General features: G+C 41.5%; 1 protein-coding gene across 6 annotated transcripts in view; it reads right to left on the bottom strand.

The window, feature by feature from the left end:
* Window positions 1–25,800, bottom strand: part of snx13 (sorting nexin 13) — a 234,419-nt gene that overhangs the window by 102,763 nt on the left and 105,856 nt on the right. For all 6 annotated transcript variants that reach the window (XM_087987099.1, XM_087987100.1, XM_087987101.1 and 3 more), the window contains exon 12: window positions 4,524–4,623. In XM_087987099.1, the coding sequence (XP_087843225.1) occupies window positions 4,524–4,623 (100 nt within the window). The remainder of the gene's footprint in view (window positions 1–4,523; window positions 4,624–25,800) is intronic.

Genomic DNA, 25,800 nt, shown 5'->3' with positions numbered 1-25,800 from the left:
CAGGACCTTTGATTCATGTCACACTACAGGTGACTCCACTGCGCCACACACACACACCCATCCATCTCACTGCCTCACTCAGACCCTCTCTCATAAACAAGCTCTCTCTCATGCATACACCCTCTCACAGGTTCTCCCCCATTACACACACACACATACTTGACCAAGCTTACACATACTCTTTCACATGCACTCACACCCATATACAACCCATTCGGTCTCTCCCCTGCACATGCACACATATAAATTTATGGGGTGGATCTGTAGTTGCAGAATTACATTTTCTTTAGCTCAAAAACTGCATAAATCCACGTCAGATTCTGAAAGCACCAGTTTTAAAATAAAACTGACTCAACATTGGGACAGACTTTAAGTTCACATATTGAATACATTGTCTGAGCTAAGATAACATCTTTTGTTAGATAAACCGATGCCACTTTGAAAATGTAACTTAAAAGGAGCTTTTGAATTTACATATTAAAGAGCCCAAACCAGCATATCCCATCCAAAAAAAATGCAAGACTTAATCGATGTTTGTTTATTGTATCATTACAACTCCGTGACACTGTAACCCTTTTGCTATAAATTCTGTGTCTTCTGGTCCTCCTCCACAACCACCCAATAAAGAGGCAGTGCCTCAAAAGCTAGTGCTTCCAAATAAACCTGTTCGGACTATAACCTGGTGTTGAGAGATTTTTAACTTTGTACACCCCAGTCCAACACCGGCACCTCTAAATCATAATAAATAATTTATGTTATGCTACAACATGGCAGCTTGGCCAAGTGAAATTTGAGAAATTATGGATGCACCATTTGATCTAAACAAATGGCCTCACAGGGAAACATGAACAATTGCAGAAGCCCAAGCTCCAGATGTTGGAACTCAGCAATAGCTGAAGTTATTGTGGTACACTCACAAGGCAGTGAACTATCTGAATGACATTTTTTTTAAAAAGTGGCCACATCAGTAGAGGAGCATACATGCAGTCTAGGAAAACCAGGCAAGTATTGCAGGAGTCTCAAAGGAAGCTCACTCGCAAACCATTTTCATTTTTGGATATTGGCAAAGGTGTTGATTCTCCAGCCAAGGCCATGACATTACAGGGGGCTCAGGTGCACAGGAGGGGAATAATCAGAGTAGAAGAGCAAAAGTATTGGAGGATTTGTTAGTTCAGAATAAGAATCAGGTTTTACTGCACCTATGGAAATGAATGGCTGTAAACTCGTCAGCCCATCCAGTCTGCCCAACCATTCTGGATCAGAGCTAATTGTGTACTCAAAGCTGTTTTCTCTCATTACCTTGATATACCTTGATATCATTCAACTTGAGAAATCTATTGACTTCTGTCCCGAATCTGCGGGATGGAGATTCTACAGCCCTCTGGAGCAGCCAATTCCAAAGATCCACTATCTTGCAAGTAAGAAATTCTCCCTCACCTCAGTCTTAAATGGCCTGTCCCTTATTCTGAGATTACATCCCTTGGTTCTAGAGTCAACAGCCAGGGACATAATCTATTGATTATAATCCTGTCAAACCTTATGAAAGTGTACAAATTTCAATGTGATCACCTCTCATTTTAAAAACTACACTGAATACAAATCTATTCTCATAATACAATTTCACTATTCCAGAGATTATTTGATGACCATCCCTTGAATTCCTTCAGTGGCAAATGTGTCCTTCCTTGGCTGAGACGACTAAAACAGGACACAATACTTATGCTATGTCTAATCACGGCACTATACAACTGCAGCAAGCCACCTTTACTTCCATATACAGTCATTTCTTCTATAATGCAACGGTTGCGTTCTTATGCAACCCCACGCTATATAAAATTCACGCAATAAAAATAGCACTTGAAGTGTTGGTGATGCAATTGCACTACAGGCGACATGTTTTAAAAGTTCACGTTCTAGAAACATCATTCCCTATTTATCAATCGTGTTAATGAAATACACGTTATAGCTGAATGACCTGTACACTCATACCCCCATAAAACAAATACCAACAGACCATTTGCTGTCCTAATGGCTTGCTGCCTCTGCATGCTAACATTTAGTTGTGCATTGACAAGGTCTTCGAAGCTCCTTTGGACACCAGCACTTCACAATTGCTGATTATTTTCAAAATATTCTAAGTTTCAGTTTTTTCTACCAAATATTTTTAAAAATCCTTTTAAAAGGAAAAATTTACATCTAGTCGCATTATATTCCATCAGACATGTTCTAGATCTCTTAACTTGTCCAAGTTCACTTGAAGCCTGCTTATATCTACCTCAATTTGTGTTCCCATTCAGTTTGGAGTCACCAGCAAATTTTGAGATATTACAATTGTTTTCAACATTCAAATCCTTCACATAGATTGTCAATAATTGTGGAGTTCACCCTGACCATTGTAGTATTCTGCTAGTCGCAGCCTTCCATCCGGAGAACCATTTGTTTATTTCTATTTTGTGTTCTACTCATGAACCAATTTTCAATCCATGCGAAAATATTTCCTTTGATCCGATACACCATACTTTTATTTACAAACTTTCTCTATGGACATTATCAAAAGCTTTTTGAATATCCTAATCCATCACTTCCACTGGTTCTTCACTGTTTAGGCTTCAAGTAACATTTTCAAAGGTATTCCAAGTACCTCAGAATCGAAGGAAAAACTCACATTTGGGCAGTATCATACCTAACAAAGAGAGATTGCTGGGATGTTGGGGCCTAGTCATCACAGTCTCAGGGTATCATTGCAGGTGCTCCAAAGGGTTGTGTCCTAGGCATAACCAGGTTTAACTGCTCCTTCCACCACAATAATGTCAGGATCAGGATACTTGCTGATGATTGCAGTGCTCAAAAGCATCTGCAACTCAAATATTGAAGCAGCCTGTAACTATACACAGCAGGATGTAGGCAGAGGCTTAACTAAACCAGCCAAATAAATATAGGCTGGGAATTTTAAAATAAGTAACACATCACACAATCCATCTTAAGTTAAAGGCACTATATTATTGCAAGATGTTGAAGTCTAGTTCAAACCAACCATCAGCACTAGGAATGCTGTGTATTAAGTATTTGATAAGGACATTTTTTTGCTTACAAAAAGGTTAAACAATTTGCAATGGGGCACAGATCCCTCACACTATGTACTGCTATAGCATGTGAACTGCAAACAAAAACTTTCAAGTGACATTTTCGGTGATCTTGGTCTATTCAAAAATGGAACTTCCTAGACGTGTTGAAGCACGGGCAAACATGCGCAGAGGCTTCTTGCTGAATCTCAAGCACAGCTATCACAAAAATTAAAAGAAGCATGAGACAAGCATACAGCCTTGAAGGACATAGTGGACAGTCACTTCACAGAGCTGGGGTAACTTTGTTAAATGCAGCTGACATATGGTGCATGATGGCAACTAACATTGTATAGCACCATAGAATCCCTACTAGGTCGAAAGAAAGCATTCAGTCCACTGGCGAGGCAATAGCCCTTCAAAGAGCACGTCTGTCTGTCAGTCAGTCAGTCAGTCAGTCTCTCTCTTTATTTAGCATGAGCAGTTCAGCAATCTTTGGATTGTGGGGACATTTTTGTTTTCTAAGATGATGATGCAATTTTGGATCATAATATTTGTAATGAAGAAAAAAAATTATAATCCCTAATAAATTTCATGAAAACTTAAAATTTAGGGAGTGTTCCTGAACAAAGAGACCTTGGAGTGTAGGTTCATAGTTCCATGAAAATGGAGTCGCAGGTAGATAGGATAGTGAAGACGACGTTTGGTATGCTTTCCTTTATTGGTCAGAGCATTAAGTATAGGAGTTGGGAGGTCAGGTTGCGGCTGTACAGGACATTGGTTAGACCACTTTTGGAATATTGCATGCAATTCTGGTCTCCTTCCTAAGGGAAGGATGTTGTAAAACTTGAAAGGGTTCAGAAAGGTTTTACAAGGATGTTGCCAGAGTTGGAGGATTTGAGCTATAGGGAGAGGCCGCATAGGCTGGGGCTGTTTTCCCCGGAGCAGGGAGACTGAGGAGTGACCTGAGGTTTATAAAATCATGAGGGGCATGGAGAGTATAAATGGACAAAGTCTTTTCCCTGGGTGGGGGAGTCCAGAACTAGAAGGCATAGGTTTAGGGTGAGAGCGGACATTTTAAACGGTACTTAAAGAGGCAACTTTTTCACGCAGAGGGTGGTGTGTGAATGGAATGAGCTGCCAGAGGAAGTGGTGGAAGCTGGTACAATCGCAGCATTTAAAATGCATCTGGATAGGCTTATGAATAGGAAGGGTTTAGAAGGATATGGGCCAAATACTGGCAAATGGGACTAGATTAGGTACTTATATCTGGTCAGCATGGATGAGTTGGACTGAAGGGTCTGTTTCTGTGCTGTACACCTCTGTGACCCTCATGCTACTCCCACTGTAGAAATTCTTCAGAATCAAAACACTATTTAACCAAGATATCATGTAGAAAAAAACATCTAATATTTATACCCCTAATTATTGCTGAATGCAGGTGTTTAAGAAAGCACTTACCCATGAAAAACTGTAATGCAACATTGTTCATAAGAATACTGTCTAGGGGTATCGTGCAAAGTTTTCCAAAGTTCGCAGCAAGCTTGAGCCTATCTACTTCCTGCAGATTAAAATAAGATGTGAATTAACAGTTGAAAATTTGCCGCACAGCAACATTTGAGAAATGTTGACTCAGCCACACACTCAAAATCTTGCAACAGTTGCACAAACTAGATTAGAAAAACAATAAACTCAAAAGTCCCATAGTATGTTACATGTAAAGTAAGGTGACCCAAAAAGACCACTGATAGAAAACAGGGGAATGTTTGGTGTGAGCTGAGGTGACAGCTTAAATTTTTAAATCGTATCTTTCATGTACTCAAGACATTCCAGAGTGTTTCAAAGACAAAAATATTTTTATTTTTATATTGCTGTTATTTAAGTAAAACTTCTGCCTACGTACAAATACATTTGCATGTTGAAAAATAAATCAAATAATTATATGAGTAAATCTGTGAAATACTGTATCTCTGCTCTCAAAAAGAGAAAACAATGAAGGCGCACTATATTGATTCTTGAAATGAGAGCGTTTTCCTATGACAGACGGAGTAAGATTGATTATATTCTGTGAATAAAAGATCAACTCATCAAAACATATCATCATTCTGGAAAGGTTCAAAACTTTTTTTGGGCTAGTATGTCTTAAACTTAGGGGTTGAGAGATGGGGCATATGGTCTCAAGATTGGGGGTGGAACATTGAATTGAAATGAGCAGAATTTTTATTTTTACTTGGAAGGTTAGGAACCTTTCAAATTCTCTACTCGAACAAGCTCTTCATACTCTGCTGTTGAGTTTAATTAAAGATGAAAACCATAGATTATTGGACTCGAAAGGAATCAGGTGATATTGAGATAAAAAATGTGGATGAGGGTAGAGCAGGGATGACGGTAGAGCAGTGTAGTGTATATGGATTTTAGTAAGGCATTTGATGAGGTTCCCCATGGTAGGCTTATGCAGAAAGTCAGGAGGCATGGGATAGTGGGAAATTTGGCCAGTTGGGTAGAGAACTGGCTAACCGGTCGAAGTCAGAGAGTGGTGGTAGATGGTAAATATTCAGACTGGAGCCCAGTTACAAGTGGAGTTCCGCAGGGATCAGTTCTGGGTCCTCTGCTATTTGTAATTTTTATTAATGACTTGGAAGAAGGAGTTGAAGGGTGGGTCAGTAAATTTGCAGACGATACGAAGATTGGTGGAGTTGTGGATAGTGAGGAGGGCTGTTGTTGGCTGCAAAGGGACTTAGATATGAAGCAGAGCTGGGCTGAGGAGTGGCAGATGGAGTTCAACCCTGTCAAGTGTGAGGTTGTCCATTTTGGAAGGACAAATAGAATGCGGAATACAGGGTTAACGGTAGGGTTCTCAGTAAGGTGGAGGAGCAGAGGGATCTTGGGGTCTATGTTCATTGCTCTTTGAAAGTTGCCACTCAGATGGATAGAGCTTGTAAGAAGGCCTAAGGTGTATTAGCATTCATTAGCAGAGGGATTGAATTCAAGAGTCGTGAGGTGATGTTGCAGTTGTACAGGACCTTGGTAAGGCCACATTTGGAGTACTGTGTGCAGTTCTGGTCGCCTCACATTAGGAAAGATGTGGAAGCTTTGGAGAGGGTGCAGAGGAGATTTACCAGGATGTTGCCTGGAATGGAGAATAGGTTGTATGAGGAAAGGTTGAGAGTGCTAGGCCTTTTCTCATTGGAACAGTGAAGGATGAGGGGTGACTTGATAGAGGTTTATAAGATGATCAGGGGAATAGATAGAGTAGACAGTCAGAGACTTTTTCCCCGGGTACAACAGAATGTTACAAGGGGACATAAATTTAAGATGAAGGGTGGAAGGTATAGGGGGGAATGTCTGGGGTAGGTTCTTTACCCAGAGTGTGGTGGGGGAATGGAATGCGCTGCCTGTGGGAGTGGCAGAGTCAGCATCATTGGTGACCTTTAAGCGGCAATTGGATAGGTACATGGATAGGTGCTTAAGTTGGACAAATGTTCGGCACAACATCGTGGGCCGAAGGGGCTGTTCTGTGCTGTATTGTTCTATATTCTATGAGATAGTGTGTGAAGATGAGGTGAGGTTAAATATCAACCACAAACTTGATTGAATGATATTGTGGGTTCAAGGAGTTTTTGACTTACTCTTGCTTTTATTTTTTTGGCCCGTAAATTATCAAAATTCATTCATCACCTGGGTAGAATCTGACTTGTCCTTATTTGAAAGTGGGTAGTGAAAGAAGAATGGAAATGGTTTCAATAGCTCTCCTTGTGAACACTTGCCTTTGGTTTGTCACTACTATAAATAATGGGATGATTTCTTTCTGAAAAGTGTTAACAATTCTGTCTTGTGACCACCAAATACACTGTATGCCAATTCAGGCACATTCCGAGTGCAGGAGCCATAATTAAGGCATAACTGATGACTACGATGCACAGACTCCTCGTGTAGTCTTGTTTAACACAAAGTGTCTTGGAAATTGCCTCATTAAATAATAATGAATAAGAGATTGATTTAATAAAATTACGTTAGCTCCAAAATCATTTTTCTTATTATTACAATCTGCAGGGGAAATTCACAAGCTTGAAGAGTAGGCTCCAAGCTGACAATGAGAGAGGTAAAGAAACATCCACTTTTATATCACAATAGTATCCCTTTTTGTCCTTTAATTGACCACACCTTCCACCTGAGGATACACACTTGCTTTTATTATTTCCTACCCTTCACCTCTTTTCCCTTGTTTCTGGTTTTGACAAATTGCTAAATCCCTGTCTCCTATATTTTTGTTGAAAATGACCTGAAATGTTCACTGTCTCCTCAGTTTCAGACACTGTCTGATCTCTATTTAGAGCATTTTCTATTTTTATAACATAATTCACAGATGCTTTACGCATGTTCAGAATCAATTATTTCATTTCAGATACATAAAAGTCAGTTTGCTGTAAGATGGCTTCAGTGTAACAATGAATAGTGCCTCAAGAGCAATATGTAATATTGTTACATAGATTCAACATTCCACAACAATTCTAAAGGGCTCTTACATCACAGATGGTAGGTTTTATAGATGACAGAAAAAAATGAATATTTCATAAAAATTTGAAAATAAAATGCTGTTTTCAATATATATATATAATATAAATGTACCAATAGGACATAAATTGAATTAACAAAGTACTTAGAGTCATAGAGATATACAGCACAGAAAGTGACCCTTCGGTCCAACTCATCCATGCCGACTGGATATCCCAATCCAATTTAGGCCCACCTGCCAGGACCTGGTCCATATCCCTCCAAACCCTTCCTATTCATATACCCATCCAGATGCCTCTTAAAATGCTGCTGTTGTACCAGCCTCCACCACTTCCTCTGGCAGCTCATTCCACACACATACCACCCTCTGAGTGAAGAGGTTGCCCCTTTGGTCTTTTATATATCTTTGCCCTCTCACCCTAAACCTATGTCCTCTAGTTCTGGACTCTCCCATCCCAAGGAAAAGACTTTCTCTATTTATCCTATCCATGCCCCTCATGATTTTATAAGCCTCTATAAGGTCACCCCTCAGCCTCCGACGCTCCGGGGAAAACAGCCCCAACCTGTTCAGCCTCTCCCTGTAGCTCAAATCCTCCAACCCTGGCAACATCCTTGTAAATCCTTTCTGAACCCTTTCAAGTTTCACAACATCTTTCCGACAGGAAGGAGACCAGAATTGCACGCAATATTCCAACAGTTATTGCGTTGGAATAACCAATGTCCTGTACCTAACCAATGTCCTGTACAGCCGCAACATGACCTTCCAACTCCTGTACTCAATACTCTGACCAATAAAGGAAAGCATACCAAACGCCTTCTTCACTATTGTATCTACCTACAACTCCACTTTCAAGGAGCTATGAACCTGCATTCCAAGGTCTCTTTGTTCAGCAACACTCCCTAGGACCTCACCATTAAGTGGAATAGTCCTGATAAGATTAGCTTTCCCAAATTCCGCACCTCACATTTATCTCAATTAAACTCCATCGATCACTTCTCATCCCATTGGCCCATCTGATCAAGATCCCGTTGTACTCAGAGGTAACCTTCTTCGCTGTCCACTACACCTCCAATTTTGGTGTCATCTCCAAACTTACTAACTATATCTCTTTTGCTCACATCCAAATCATATATATAAATGACGAAAAGTTGTGGATCCAGCACTGATCCTTGTGGCACTCCACTGGTCACGGGCCTCCAGTCTGAAAACAGCCCTCCACCACCACCCTCTGTCTTCTACCTTTGAGCCAGTTCTGTAGCCAAATGGCTAGTTCTCCCTGTATTCCAGGAGAGCTAACATTGCTCACCAGTCTCCCACGAGGAACCTTGTCGAATGCCTTACTGAAGTCCATATAGATCACGTCCACCATTCTGCCCTCATCAATCCTCTTTGTTACTTCTTCAAAAAACTCAATCAAGTTTGTGAGCCATGATTTCCCACACCTAAAGCCATGCTGACCCATCCCTAATCAGTCCTTGCCTTTCCAAATATATGTACATCCTGTCCCTCAGGATCCCCTCCAACAACTTGCCCACCACCATGTCAGGCTTACTGGTCTATAGTTCCCTGGCTTGTCCTTACCTCCTTTCTTTAACAGTGGCACCACGTTAGGCAACCTCCAGTCTTCTGCCACCTCACCAGTGACTATCAATGATACAAAAATATCTCAGCAAGAGGCCCAGCAATCACTTCCCTACCTTCCCACAGAGTTCTAGGGTACACCTGACCATGTCAAGCACTTCCTCCCCTGTATTATGGACACTTTTTCAAGATGTCACCATCTATTTCCCTACAGTCTATATCTTCCATGTCCTTCTCCACAGTAAATACTGATGCAAAATACTTGTTTAATATCTGCCCCACCTCCTGCGGCCCCACACAAAGGCCACCTTGCTGATCTTTGAAGGGCCCTATTCTCTCCCTAGTTACTCTTTCGTCTTTAATGTATTGGTAAAAACCTTTTGGATTCTCCTTAATTCTATTTGCCAAAGCTATGTCCCCTTTTTGCCCTCCTGATTTCCCTCTTAAGTATACTCCTACTGCCTTTATATTCTTTTAAGGATTCACTCGATCCATCTTGTCTATACCTGACATATGCTTCCTTCTTTTTCTTAACCAAACCCTCAATTTCTTAAGTCATCCAGCATTCTCTATACCTACCAGTCTTTCCTTTCACCCTAACAGGAATATACTTTCTCTGGACTCTCATTACCTCATTTCTGAAGGCTTCGCATTTTCCAGCCATTCCTTTACCTGCGAACCTCTGCCCCCAGTCAGCTTTTGAAAGTTCTTGCCTAATACCGTCAAACTTGGCCTTTCTCCAATTTACAACATCAACTTTTAGATCTGGTCTATCCTTTTCCATCATTATTTTAAAACTAATATAAAACTAAGTATAGTCGATGGCCCCAAAGTACTCCTCACTGTCACCTGCCCTGCCTTATTTTCCAAGAGTATGTCAAGTTTTGCACCTTCTCTAGTAGGTACATCCACATATTGAATCAGAAAATTTTCTTGTACACACTTAACAAGTTCCTCTCCATCTAAACCCTTAACACTATGGCAATCCCAGTCTCTTACATTAATTTGGTATTATGTTACACATTAAGCTTCTCAAACTTTGGCATTCAAACATTTCATCAAGTTGATTGTGATTTTCAAAGATATCTGCCATTGCCAGAAATTACTTTCCCTTTATCCCCTCATGTCATACAGTACTTCAACAGGATTACAGATCTCCTTCACTTCCTAATATCAATTGTATGTTCTGTCTGTCAAAAAGCTAAGTTGATGAACTACCTTATCAACACAGGTAAATGTGCATATTATTACGACAGTTGAGAAACAACTTCTGATTTCACCACTGTGTTAGTTAACATTAGTTAACATTCAAAGAAATGTTACAAGTGGACAAGATCGCAGCTCTGTTTACCTGTACTCATGCGGTTAAGTTTACAAGGTAACTGTTTAATATTTGGATGTTACGCAACCTTATGAGACACTGAAACCACTTGATTCTAATGACATTACAAGTCATGAACCAGAATTTGGTCCCTTGAATCTTCTTCACAATTGAAGGAGATTACAGCTGATCTGATTGTGGCCTCAGCTCTACTTTTCTATCCACACTATTTACATTAAGCATTGGAGTTTAATTTAGATAAATGCAAAGTGCTGCATTTTGGGAAAGTAAATCTTAGCAGGACCTGTACACTTAATGGTAAGGTCCTAGGGAGTGTTGCTGAACAAAGAGACCTTGGAGTGCAGGTTCATAGCTCCTTGAAAGTGGAGTCGCAGGTAGATAGGGTAGTAAAGAAGGCACTTGGTATGCTTTCCTTTATTGGTCAGAGTATTGAGTACAGGAGTTGGAAGGTCATGTTGCGGCTGTACAGGACATTGGTTAGGCCACAGTTGGAATATAGCATGCAATTCTAGTCTCCTTCCTATCGGAAAGATGTTGTGAAACTTGAAAGGGTTCAGAAAAGATTTACAAGGATGTTGCCAGGGTTGGAGGATTTGAGCTAGAGGGAGAGGCTGAACAGGCTGGGGCTGTTTTCCCTGGAGCTTCGAAGCCTGAGGGGTGACCTTATAAAGGTTTACAAAATTATAAGGGGCATGGATAGGATAAATAGAGAAAGTCTTTTCCTTGGGGTGGGACAGTCCAGAACTAGAGGGCATAGGTTTAGGGTGAGAGGGCAAAGATATAAAAAAGACCAAAGGGGCAACCTCTTCACTCAGAGGGTGGTATTTGTGTGGAATGAGCTAGAGCTGAAAATGTGTTGCTGGAAAAGCGCAGCAGGTCAGGCAGCATCCAGGGAACAGGAGAATCGACGTTTCGGGCATAAGCCCTTCTTCAGGAAGGCTTATGCCCGAAACGTCGATTCTCCTGTTCCCTGGATGCTGCCTGACCTGCTGCGCTTTTCCAGCAACACATTTTCAGCTCTGATCTCCAGCATCTGCAAACCTCACTTTCTCCTGTGGAATGAGCTACCAGAGGAAGTGGTGGAGGCTGGTACAATTGCAACATTTAAGAGGCATTTGGATGGGTATATTTAACTTTCCTGATATTGATTGGGAAAGCTATAGCTCAAGTTCGTTAGATGGGTCAGTGTTTGTTCAATGTGTGCAGGAGAGTTTCCTGACACAATATGTAGACAGGCCAACAAGAGGTGAGGCCATACTGGATTTGGTTCTGGGTAACGAACCAGGCCAGGTGTTAGAATTAGAGGTAGGTGAGCACTTTGGGGATAGTGACCATAATTCGGTGATTTTTACTCTCGTGATGGAGAGGGATAAGTGTGTACTACAGGGCAAGAGTTATAGCTGGGGTCAGGGAAATTATGATGCGGTGAGGCATGACTTAGGATGTGTGGCTTGGAAAAGTAGACTCCAAGGCAAGAGTGTAAATGATATGTGGAGCTTGTTCAAGGAGCAACTATTGAGTGTCCTTGATAATTATGTACCTGTCAGGCAGGGAGGAAAGGGTCGTGCGAGGGAGCCGTGGTTTAATAAGGAATTGGAATCCCTTGTTAAATGGAAGAGGGCGGCCTATCTCAAGATGAGACGTGAAGGTTCAATTGTGGCGATTGAGAGGTATAGGGTAGCCAGGAAGGACCTGAAGAGAGAGCTAAGAGCAGCAAGGAGGGGACATGAAAGGTCCTTAGTCGGTAGGATTAGGGAAAACCCTAAGGCTTTCTATAGGTATGTTAGGAATAAAAGAATGACTAGGGTAGGAATAGGTCCAGTCAAGGATAGTAGTGGGAAGTTGCGTGTGGAGGCGGAAGAGATTGGGGAGACACTGAATGAATACTTTTCTTCAGTATTTACTCAGGAACAGGGCATTGTCGTCGATGTGAATACTGAGTCACAAATAAGTAGAATGGATGGCTTTGAGGTATGTAGAGAAGAGGTGTTGGAAATCCTGGAAAAGGTGAACATAGATAAGTCCCCTGGGCCTGATGGCATTTATCCTAGGATTCTCTGGGAAGCCAGGGAGGAGATTGCAGAGCCATTGGCCTTGATTTTTATGTCCTCTTTGTCTACAGGAGTAGTGCCAGAAGACTGGAGGATAGCAAATGTGGTTCCCTTGTTCAAAAAGGGGAGTAGGGATAACCCTAGTAACTATAGGCCGGTGAGTCTCACTTCTGTTGTGGGCAAAGTCTTAGAGAGAATTGTAAGGGATAGGATTTATGCACATCTGGATAGGAATAATGTGATCAAGGATAGTCAGCATGGTTTTGTGAAGGGCAGGTCGTGCCTCACAAACCTTATTGAATTCTTTGAAAAGGTGACGAAGGAGGTTGATGAGGGGAAAGCGGTAGATGTGGTATATATGGATTTTAGTAAGGCGTTTGATAAGGTTCCCCATGGTAGGCTACTGCAGAAAATACGGAGATATGGCATTGAGGGTGAGTTGGAGGTTTGGATTAGGAATTGGCTGGATGGAAGACGACAGAGGGTAGTAGTTGATGGCAAAGTTTCTTCACGGAGTGCCGTCACTAGCGGTGTTCCGCAAGGATCTGTTTTGGGACCATTGCTGTTTGTCATTTTTATAAATGACCTGGAAGAGGGGTTAGAAGGTTGGGTGAGCAAGTTTGCGGATGATACGAAAGTCGGAGGAGTTGTTGACAGTGAGGAAGGATGTGGCAGGTTACAGCAGGATATAGAGAAGCTGCAGAGCTGGGCAGAAAGGTGGCAAATGGAATTCAATGTAGCTAAGTGTGAGGTGATTCACTTTGGGAAGAATAACAAAAAGATGGGGTACTGGGCTAATGGTCGGATACTTGGTAGTGTGGATGAGCAGAGGGATCTTGGTGTCCATGTACACAGATCTCTGAAAGTTGCCACCCAGATAAATAGTGCGGTGAGGAAGGCATATGGCGTACTGGCTTTTATTGGTAGAGGAATTGAGTTCCGGAGTCCTGAGGTCATGATGCAGTTGTATAAGACTCTGGTGCGGCCGCATCTGGAATATTGTGTGCAGTTTTGGTCGCCATACTATAGGAAGGATGTGGAGGCACTGGAACGGGTGCAGAGGAGATTTACCAGGATGTTGCCTGGTATGGAAGGAAGATCGTATGAGGAAAGACTGAGACACTTAGGGCTGTTTTCATTAGAGAAAAGAAGGTTTAGGGGTGACTTGATTGAGGTGTACAAGATGATTAGGGGGTTAGATAGGGTTGACAGTGTGAACCTTTTCCCGCGTCTGGAGTCGGGTATTACAAGGGGGCATAGCTTTAAATTAAGGGGGGGTAGATATAGGACTGAAGTTAGGGGTAGGTTCTTCACTCAGCGAGTTGTAAGTTCATGGAATGCCCTGCCAGTAGCAGTGGTGGACTCTCCCTCTTTATGGGCATTTAAGTGGGCATTGGATAGGTATATGGAGGATAGTGGGTTAGTATAGGTTAGGTGGGCTTGGATCGGCGCAACATCGAGGGCCAAAGGGCCTGTACTGCGCTGTATTGTTCTATGTTCTATGAATAGGAAGGGTTTGGAGGGCTATAGGCCGGGTGCTGGCAGGTGGGACAAGATTGGGTTGAGATGGATGGGTTGGACCAAAGGGTCTGTTTCCAGGCTGTACATCTCTATGACTCTATAATAGGTCTAACACAGTCTTAAAAATCTTCTATGACTGTCTCCATTGAACTCTGGACAAGAGAATGAGTGGAAGATAGTTCAAACATCCCATTAATACCTAAAGAATAGGAGGGAAGAATTAAGGACCATTACCATTATTAAAATAGGGTTAAAGACAGATATGCCCTAATGGTTTGCATCTTTGGATCATAAAAGTAATGGCTACCGAGAAAGTGGATGCATTGATAGTAATCTTTCAAAACTCTTTGGATTCTGGAGAGGTATCAGAGGATTGGAAAACTACCAATGTGATACCCCTATTCAAAAAGGCAGGAAGACAAAAAGCAGGTAATTACAGTCCAATTAACCCAACATCTGTTGTTGGCAAAATGTTGGAATCCATTAAAGAAATAACAACAACGCATTTGAAAAATCATAATCTAATCAAGCAGAGTCAGCATGGTTTCATGAAAGGGAAATTTATTAGAGTTGTTCAAAGAAATCCAAATCATAGTAGACAGAAGGAAAACAGTAGATGCATTGTATTTGGATTTGCAGGTGTTCGACAAGATATGTTACAAAAGTTTAAATCATAAGATCGCAGCCTTCAACTTGGTGTTAGAGGTAGTACACTGGCATTTACAGAGAATTGACTACGGGAAAGGAAACAGCAAGTGGGGATAAGGGACTCTTGCTCAAGTTGGCAACCTGTAATGTGTGGAATTCCACAGGGAGCAATGTGGGACTGCAAGTGTTTACAATGCATATTAATGACTTAGAGGAAGGAAACAACTGTACTGTAGCCAATTTGCAGACAACATAATTGCTAGACAGATACAAATAGTTTTCAGAAAAAGATTGATAGTTTGAGTGGACAAAAAGTTGGCAAATTCAATAAAATGTAGGAAAATCTGAATGTGTTCTTTTAGGGAAGGGAGAATTAAAGAACAGAATATTACTTAATTGGAGAAAAACTGCAGAAAACTGCAACGCAAAGGGTTCTTATGTATGAAATGGAAAGCTAGCATTCAGATGCCAATAGTAATCATTAAGTCTCACAGAATGTTGGTCCTTATTTCAAGGGGATTGGAATATACCAAAAGAAAACTATTACTGCAACTGTATAAAGGTGTTGGTGAAATCACACAGAGTACAATAATCAGTTTTTGTCTTCTTTAAGGAAAGATACCATTTAATTGGAAGCAGTTCAGAGAAGGTTCACTAGGATGAGCCAAGATATGTCGGGATTGTCTTATGAGCAAAGGTGAAACAGTTTTTGACTCGACTCACTGGAGTTTATAAGATTGTGAGGTGATCTCTTTCCAGCATTTAGCACTCTGGGCTTGACAGGGTAAATGTGGAAACAATGTTTCTCTCAGGGCAGAGTCAAGGATCAGAGGGCACAGTCTCAACATAAAGGGGTACCAATTTAACACTGAGATGAGATGGAATTTCTTCTTTTGGAGGGTTAAGACTCATTGGAATTTCTTGCAGGGCACAGTCCTTGTGTGTATTTAAGGCTAAGGTAGATAGATAGATTTTTGATCAATAAAGGCATCAAGAGTTCCGGGGAAAATGCAGGAAAATGGATGTGAGGAACATTAGCTCAGCTATGATCCTAAAGAATAGAAGAGTAGGCTTGAGGGGCTGAACGGATTACTCCTATTCCTATTTATTATGGTCTTATGGAATCCTTACAAGGAAAAAAACTCATCATCTCTAGGTCAAATGGGAGGAGTTATTTTTAAATGGAGTCCCCTGGTTGTAAACTCCTCCAAAAGGAGAATATGCTTTCTGCACCTACCTTGTCAAGTCCGCTCAGGAATTTATAAGCTTCGAATAAGACCACAACTTAAATCTCTAAATCCTAATAGATATAAGCTGAATCAGTTCAACTTTCTGTCAGAGATAACCTCTTCATTTCATAGAACAATCGAGTAAACCTCTTAAACAGTGGTGCCACTGTTTAAGAAGGGCGGTAAAGACAAGCCAGGGAACTATAGACTGGTGAGCCTGACCTCGGTGGTGGGCAAGTTATTGCAGGGAATCCTGAGGACAGGATGTACATGTATTTGGAAAGGTAGGGACTGATTAGGGATAGTCAACATGGCTTTGTGCGTGGGAAATCATGTCTCACAAACTTGATTGAGTTTTTTGAAGAAGTAACAAAGAAGATTGATGAGGGCAGAGCAGTAGATGAGATCTATATGGACTTCAGTAAGGCACTTGACAAGGTTCACCACAGGAGGCTGATTAGCAATGTTAGATCTCATGGAATACAGGGAGAACTAGCCATTTGGATACCGAACTGGCTCAAAGGTAGAAGACAGAGGGTGATGGTGGAGGGTTGTTTTTCAGTCTGGAGGCCCGTGACCAGTGGAGTGCCACAAAGATCGGTGCTGGGTCCTCTACTTTTTGTCATTTACATAAATGATTTGGATGTGAGCATAAGAGGTACAAGTTAGTAAGTTTGCAGATGACACCAAAATTAGAGGTGTAGTGGACAACGAAGAGGGTTACCTCAGATTACAACAGGATCAGGACCAGATGGATCAATGGGCTGAGAAGTGGCAGATGGAGTTTAATTCAGATAAATGCAAGGTGCTGCATTTTGGGAAAGTAAATCTTAGCAGGACTTATACACTTAATGGTGAGGTCCTAGGGAGTGTTGCTGAACAAAGAGACCTTGGAGTGCAGGTTCATAGCTCCTGGAAAGTGGAGTTGCAGGTAGATAGGATAGTGAAGGCGGCGTTTGGTATGCTTTCCTTTATTGGTCAGAGTATTGAATACAGGAGTTGGGAGGTCATGTTGCGGCTGTACAGGACATTGGTTAGGCCACTGTTGGAATATTGCGTGCAATTCTGGTCTCCTTCCTATCGGAAAGATGTTGTGAAACTTGAAAGGGTTCAGAAAAGATTTACAAGGATGTTGCCAGGGTTGGAGGATCTGAGCTACAGGGAGATCAGGTTGGGGCTGTTTTCCCTGGAGCGTCGGAGGCTGAGGGGTGACCTTATAGAGGTTTACAAAATCATGAGGGGCATGGATAGGATAAATAGACAAAGTCTTTTTCCTGGAGTCAGGGAGTCCAGAACTAGAGGGCATAGGTTTAAGGTGAGAGGGGAAAGATATAAAAGAGACCTAATGTGCAACGTTTTCACGCAGAGGGTGGTAAGTGTATGGAATAAGCTGCCAGAGGATGTAGTGGAGGCTGGTACAATTGCAACATTTAAGAGGCATTTGGATGGGTATATGAATAGGAAGGGTTTGGAAGGATATGGGCCGGGTGCTGGCGGGTAGGACTAGATTGGGTTGGGATATCTGGTCAGCATGGACGGGTTGGACCGAAGGGTCTGTTTCCATGCTGTACATCTCTATGACTCTATGACCTGTCTCCAGTGTAAAAGTAAATTTTAGTCCAAAAGTAAAGGGGGGATCATACTTTTACATGTAACATTCTGAACAAGTTGAAATCCACCCTTTCCCACTGCCTGTTATCACTGAATTTCCAATTTGAATACTGTTCCCATCAACCACGTTCCTAAAATTAGCACAAAAGGAGACACAAAGAGCTGGACATGTGTTGAAAATAATGTGTTATTCTACAATTCTATTAAGCATGTATATACCACAGTGAGTTCGATTTCAATTCCAACCAGGTGGTAAGTACTAAGTGTTGGCCAAACGTATAGACTGAGCACAGCAGGTCAGGCAGCATCCAAGGAGCAGGAGAATCGACGTTTCAGGCATGAGCCCTTCTTCAGGAATGAGGAAAGTGTGCCAAGCAGGCTAGGATAAAAGGTAGGGAGGAGGGACTTGTGGGAGGGGCGTTGGAAATGCGATAGGTGGAAGGAAGTTAAGGTGAGGGTGATAGGCCGGAGTGGGGGTGGGGGCGGAGAGGTCAGGAAGAAGATTGCAGGTTAGGAAGATGGTGCTAAGTTCGAGGGTTGGGACTGAGACAAGGAGGGGGGAGGAGAAATGAGGAAACTGGAGAAATGAGGAACCTGGAGAAATCTGAGTTCATCCCTTGTGGTTGCAGGGTTCCTAAGCGGAAGATGAGGCGCTCTTCCTCCAGCCATCGTGTTGCTATGGTCTGGCGATGGAGGAGTCCAAGGACCTGCATGTCCTTGGTGGAGTGGGAGGAGGAGTTGAAGTGTTGAGCCACGGGATGGTTGGGTTGGTTGGTCCGGGTGTCCCAGAGGTGTTCTCTGAAACATTCCACAAGTAGGTGGCCTGTCTCCCCAATATAGAGGAGGCCGACAAGCCGCCTACTTGCGGAACGTTTCCACCCCTTGGCTCAACACTACAACTCCCCCTCCCACTCCACCAAGGTCTTCCAGGTCCTTGGACTCCTCCATTGCCAGACCATAGCAACACGACGGCTGGAGGAAGAGCGCCTCATCTTCCGCCTAGGAACCCTCCACCCACAAGGGATGAACTCAGATTTCTCCAGTTTCCTCATTTCCCCTCACCCACCTTGTCTCAGTCCCAACCCTCAAACTCAGCACTACCTTCCTAACCTGAAATCTTCTTCCTGACCTCTCTAACCCCACCCCCACTCCGGCCTATCACCCTCACCTTAACCTCCTTCCACCTATCACATTTCCAATGCCCCTCCCCCAAGTCCCTCCTCCCTACCTTTTATCTTAACCTGCTTGACATACTTTCCTCATTCCTGAAGAAGGGCTCATGCCCGAAACGTCGATTCGCTTGCTCCTTGTATGCTGCCTGACCTGCTGCGCTTTTCCAGCAACACATTTTCAACTCTGATCTCCAGTCCTCACTTTCTCCCAAACGTATAGACTGACCTATGAATTAACCATGTGAGAAACAAGGAAATTTTGGCCCGAAGTCAGTAAAGAGGTGACCTTTACATGAGGTTAACCATCTCTCAAATATGTAAGATGACTAAACCGAACTCAGTGCTTCAGATATGCTCTAATCAATGCCCTGTTCAACGGTTCAAACAAAAGTTACACCCTACTTTTATAATCATTTTCCTTGCAATGAACAACATTTCATTTATAGGCATGCAAAATAAATTATTCATGTTAGAGTCTGGCAAGATGAGATTGGTGGAACAGGAAGGCAAAAGCTCTATGGTCAGGAAAGGTAATTCAGAGAGGTGAAATAAATGAATCGTAGAACAAAGGCAATGCTCCTGGACAGAGGCCAAACCAAGAACAACCAAAGGACTAATTAAATAACAAAAAAAAGCCAATTTTAAAGGGAACCCCCATTGGTTTATTTAAATCTGGGGCTGTGAAATATCTAAAGGCCTAAAATGTAAAGGATAAGCATGTTCAAAGATGTGGCACCTGGGATCAAATAGAATTGTTTGATTTCGGTTAAGAATACTGTGCAGATGATTTCCAAGATTCATGAAAAGACAGAAACAGTAAACATGCTTTGTTTTGAAACTTGTGGATACCTCTTATTTCTAGGAATTGTCCAAAGTTGGATGCAGTGCAAGGAAAGAGAGGTGTAAATGCATTTTATTTGATCATTAACACATTTAGATCTAATTGCTTGTAAGAATTAGCATTAACGACAATTTCTCCTACAGATTATTACCGATCAAGGTAATATGTGGGTGGTCAATACCGTCACAGATAGTGACTCATCCAGGTCTTCAGGTGTGGTGGAAAGAAGAAACAAAACTTTTGAAAATAAATTGAAATGTTGTGTACAGATAAGCATACAATGTGACACTACACTCAATGGGCTAACACTTACATAGACAGTAGGTAAGCTGTTGTGGCTTTACATCATTATATGGTAACATAGAATTGAGGAGGGGATGTTACCTCAGGAGGAAGATATATACAGAATGAGACAGCAATTAAGGAATTAGTGGGAGCTGCTAGACTACTGGAGGCAGTAGTGATAAAAGGTTACAGCACATCAGAAGGGAATAGATCCTGTTCAACTGGGTAACCAAAACAACAGCATTTGAGCTTGAAGTGATGAACATAGTCCACTTACATAGTGTGGGATTGTGTTCAAATAATGAGCAAAATAGGTGAGTGGTGAAAATAGCCTCTATATTCAGCAACCACAGTAGCGCAAGCTTGAGGCAGTGATGGAACAATAAAATACAGTTCTTACATATATTGAAATTCCATCACTATGGTGTTACATTGTGTACTGTAGATAAAACAAAGGTTTGAAGGACTTCTGTCCTGGAGAGACAGGAGATGGGTTAAACATCAGTTAAATCGAGGTTGCTACTTTTGATGGAATTAAGACCACCTATCTGGTCCACTTGCATAATTAAAGAGGTGTTAGTCCTTTTGACTTTTAAGTTAGCAAATGTTAGTAAAAATACTAGGCTAAATGCTCTAAACAAATTAGAAATTATACCTGTATTTAACAAAAGAATAAAGGATATTAAACTGATTATTGCAGCTGGGTTGTGAGATTTGTTTATTATTTGCCAGTGTGAGTTTCATTCATTCATTTATTCATGCAATTGCATATGAGTGCTGTTTGAATAATTAGTTTCTTAAAGGGATGGCAGTCCAGTCATAGGGTTTTAACTGGGAAATATAAGGGGAAACTGTTCGATGTTGTATAATCTTTCAGGTCCGAGAGAAGGTTGGTAAGGGCTGATTAATACTATAATGTTTTGTGGAAATTTGATGGGAATGGTATAATTTATGATACTGACACCTATTCAGAAGTAGCTTTTGATGTAGAAGTAGGCCTGGTAAGGATCAAAGGTGTGAAGAAGCAGTAATGGGTTTGGAAGTAATGTTTTAATTTTAGTCTATCTTGCAATAGTAAAATGTAGTACAAAACTGTGTTTTTATGAATGAATCAGTGTTATGAATGAATGAAATGGGAATTCAGTGTTCGCTTGTGAATGAGTTAGTAAAGCAGTTATGAATGAGTAAATATAAAGCGTTTGTAAGTGGGTTAGTGAGGGGACCTACAGTACAATATCTCACAATAGGGATATGGTAGAGGAAAGAAAAAGTGATGGGAAGAACAAGGAGGGTAAAAGCTGCCAATGGCATTTGAAGAAGAGGGGAAAGGGTGGTAGCACCACACTGCATTTAGCATAACCTCATGAAAATGTTGAGAGCATACCATGAGAGAGAGGCCACATTTGGAATGATAGGCAGATACTGGTGGTGGCAATGATTTGGAACAGGCATGGCAAAACAGTCAGCAATTCTGGTATATGCCCGGACTGACCTGGGAAGACAAGTCAAGGTCCCATGTTGTGTCAACCATATTGAATGGGGCCATAGGAGCAGCTACAAATTGATTCTTTCACAGAGTTATTGGGGAAAAAAAACTTATAGTTTGGTCACATTAACCAATTTATAGGGTGGGTGTAAGTGTATCCTACACACAACTGAACAATGAAAATATTGCTTGAATAATGTCAGAAGAGGTAATCCCAAAATGGGGATTAATGAAATCAAATAGGAAGTAAGTGCTACAGGACAAGTGATTAAGCTGCAGTAAGCAATTAAGAAGGCACATGGAATTTTGGCCTTAGAATATAAAACTAGGGAAGTCTTGTAACAATGCAGGGTGTTGGTAAGGCTGCATGTGGATTACTGTGTACAGTTTTGGTCACATATTTGAAAAGAATATACTGGCATGAAAGGCAGTTCAAAAGAGATTCAACTGGCTAATTCCTGGGATGAAGAGGCTTAATTAACTGATAACGGTTGGACAGATTAGGTCTTTATTCATTACAGTTAAGCAGAATGATGGGTGATTTTTTGAAGAAATATACAAGAATCTGAAGTGATTTGACAGAGTAGATGCTTCCACTTGTGGGGGAATCTTGAAGCAGGGGACATAGCTACAGAATAAGGGATTACTCATTTAAAACTGAGACATAAGGGAATTTCTTCTCTCAGGTGGTAGTGAATATCTGGAATTACCCTTATTGCTTCCTTGATCTAATGCCTTGTCGTTCCCTTTTTATTCCCATTTTCCTCATTAGAAATATTAACTTTCATGATCCCATTTTCATAACCCACAATGGCAGGATAGTGGCTCAATAGTTAGCACTGCTGACTCACAGTGCCAGGGATTAGTATTCAATTTTAGCATTGGGCGACTGTCTGTGTCAAGTTTGCACATTTTCCCCACGTATGCACAGGTTTCCTCCTACAATCCACAGATGTGCAAGTTAGATAGACTGGTCGTGCTAAATCGCCCCTAGTGCCCATGGATATATAGGTTAGGTGGACTGGCCATAGCTCATGTAGGGTTGTGGGGATAGGGGTAGGGGTTAGGTCTGAGTGGGATGCTCATCAAACATTCAGCATGGACTCTATGGACACTGAGCCATGCTTCCACATGGTAGGGATTTTATGATTCTACATAGGAGAGTAGCATATACTGTGGTCTACACAAAGCAAAAAATCCTTGCCCAGAATCTGTGCAAATGGGAGGTAGCATGAGGCCAGCCAGTTTGGAATCCTGAATGCGGCTGTTATTCCCAGTTGAAGGTTTTATTGTCATGAATAATTTTCATACTCAATCCAATCAGCAGTACGCTATCAGCTGCAATGTATTGAAGTCATACTTTATATGAAAACATCTGATAGCTTCTTATTGCATTTAAATTAAACCGGACCTTCAGGTGGCAATCATAAGTTAACTTATTCTTTTAATGCAGATTTCAACTTCCACATAAAAATGAAGGCATATTATTTCATAGGGAGATACCCTGGGACAGAAGCCTTTAAAAGTTTTGCACCCTGCATCGTGAGATATTCAATACTATTCCCATTTTGTCAAGGCCTGCAAATGTATATTGTTTGGAGGAAGCAGCAAAAGCCTCCCTTTAACTCTCTGTAGCAGGAGCAAGAAAATACATCGGAGACAGTAAAACTGAAAAATGCCTTGGTGTAAAAATTAAAAGAAACAATAACCTTCAGATCACAAAGATTGCAATGGAAGTTGAGCCAAATGCAAAGAATCAGCAAAACCCCAGATTCATCAAGGAATGGCAACCTCACACACATTGCCACTTTTTTTCTATATAAAAAAAAGTCACTCTACATTTCTGACAGGAGATTTTGATCAGGGCTCCCTCAGAATCAGAGCCAAGCTTTCACAATGACACATTTTTTGAAGTGCAGAGTTGTTGAGAAGTGCAAACCACATTCTTTTCACAGGAGTAAGCAGCATAGCCTGAAATTTGAAGGTACATGTAAATTGGTTACCAGAGGGGAAGGATTCAGCTCATGGGGAATGGGGTGGGGATAGCTGGCCTGAAACAGGCAAAATGAGGAGGGGACAGCTCTCAGAGAATGTCAGGTTAGATCCTGAGAGTTGTAAGGATCTGAGGGAGATGTTTAAATTGGAATTAGATTAGAATCCTTCCAGCATGGAAACAGGCCCTTTAGCCCAACAAGTCCACACCAACCCTCCGAAGAGCAACTCACCCTACACTTACCCCTGACTAATGCACTTGACACTATAGCCAATTCACCTAACCTGCATATCTTTGGATGTGGGAGTAAAATGGAGCACCCAGAGGAAACCCACGCAGACACGGGGAGAATGTGCAAACTCCACACTGACAGTCGCTAGCTAATTATGGGATCAGCTATATAGTTACTCAGGAGCTAACTATGTACTTGATCTAACTGTTCTCAAGAAAGTACTCACTTTCTTTCATCAGAACAGTTAGATTTAAATGAATGCTTTGAGAGTTCCAGATGTAGAGGAAATGCTAAGGAGGATCCTCAATTTCCTGGCAATTCTTTTGAAGTGCTGATGGGAATTCTGCAGGGTTCCCTTTCTATTTACTCTGAAATAATGATTGGCCAGTGAAAGATCCAGGTCAATTTTTTTCCCCCTAAGTTACTCAATATGTCTGTTCAAAGTATTGATCATACTGAAGATTATAGCATATGGGAATATAATATATTTACAAATCAAATAAACGGATACAGTGCAGCTCAATGGTACATCAAAATATATTTAACGTAATGTATGATCCAACCACAAATACTGTACACTCACCACAGATTCTATCCACATCCCCAACACAGTTTCATTGATGAACCATACCTCAAGTTTGATGTCCATTTCAACTCCAAGCCAAATTTCTAAACTCTTATGTTTTTTCTGTTATGATGATTGCCTCCACCTTACCTTAGTTTATTAGTTATTGTAATTATCATAATGCCTTTATGATCTCTAGGCTGAATTATTCGAATGCTCTCCTAGTTTGTCTCCACAACTTGAACTCATTTAAAAATCTGCTATCTGTAATTTATCCTTCACCAAGAAATGTTGATACATCACTAAACTAAGTTAAGCTCCTAACATTTGAAATTTAAACTCCTATCCTCAGGTTGTAATCTATTATCACATGTTCAATGCCAAACCTCTTTATGCACAAAACTAGACAAATTCTCTTCTCTGACCCCATTGTTTTTCTAATCCCTCCTCTCAACATATATTCTCTAAATGGTCTAACCATCTGCTCTCCAATACAAAGGACTCCCCTATCCCATCCCACCTCCATCAGTTTTCAGCACATCAACTGATTCCGCTATCACATTCACCTCCATACTGACATCTTTCTCAAAGAATTAACAGACATTTTCACCAATACTCTCCTTCCACCTGGATCCCTCTTTTAGCATCTTACCTGCACTGACTTTTTTTTTTTACGTCAAGAACTGTTAGCATGCTGTCAGCTGCCTTACTTTCTCTGTTGCCCTCACCCACTCTAGCCTATTTCCTGGCCCTGATCACCTCTTCTTCACGAAGGATATCCAATCCCTCTACATCCTACCATGCCTCAGATGATTTCTGCTTCAACCTTGAACAGAAACCATACAGCCCCCTATAATCACCAATCCCTGCTGCCTGCTTCTCCTTCAACTCTGTTCACTTCCTCCAAAACAAGAAGTATGGCTATGAGTACCTGCATGGCGTAATGCCCAGCTTATTATAGATTATGTGGAATATTGCTTGTCCTACTCCTTTTCACAACCTTCTAGAATCAACATGGAGTTCAGCAAAATCAGTTCACCAATTTTGCTCTCCATTTTGATGCCTTCATCTCTCCAGCATCTCTACCTAGTTTTCATAAACCATAGAACTAGGATGGTCTCATTCAGAGTCGAGAGTGTAATGCTGGAAAAGCACAGCAGATCGGGCAGCATCTGAGGAGTCCTCAATTTCTCCTGGTCCCATTCAGCCCTCATATCTGCACTGGCTCTCCAACTAGCACTGACTTTGTGCCAGTTACATAACTGCTTCCCATATCTTTGCACATAGTCTCCATTCAATGCTTGAACGTCTTCATAGACTCTGCCTCCAGGTAATGCATTCCAGACCTGAACCACTTGACGTGTGAAAAAGAAGTTCTCTCATCACATTTGCTCATTCTACAAATCACTTTACATCTGTGCCCTCTTATTCTTGATCCTTTTACAAGTAGGAACAGGTTCGCCCCATTTACTCTATACAGGGCTCTCATGACATTAAGGACAAGTATCACATTTTCCCTTAGTCATCTTCTCTCCAAGAGCAACTGTCACAACCTCCCCAATCGACCTTGATAACTGAAGTTTACATTTTTGCTGAGAGTCAGAATTGACCTGTATTCTACTATGACACCTATTCTGGACCAATGCTTTCCCTCTTCTGTTCAAC

This window comes from Chiloscyllium plagiosum, unplaced genomic scaffold, assembly GCF_037043375.1.
Source record: "Chiloscyllium plagiosum isolate Xiang-an unplaced genomic scaffold, Cpla_swu_hap1 HiC_scaffold_5, whole genome shotgun sequence".
NCBI classification, from domain to species: domain Eukaryota; kingdom Metazoa; phylum Chordata; class Chondrichthyes; order Orectolobiformes; family Hemiscylliidae; genus Chiloscyllium; species Chiloscyllium plagiosum.
This window is presented reverse-complemented; position numbering and strand designations above follow the sequence as displayed.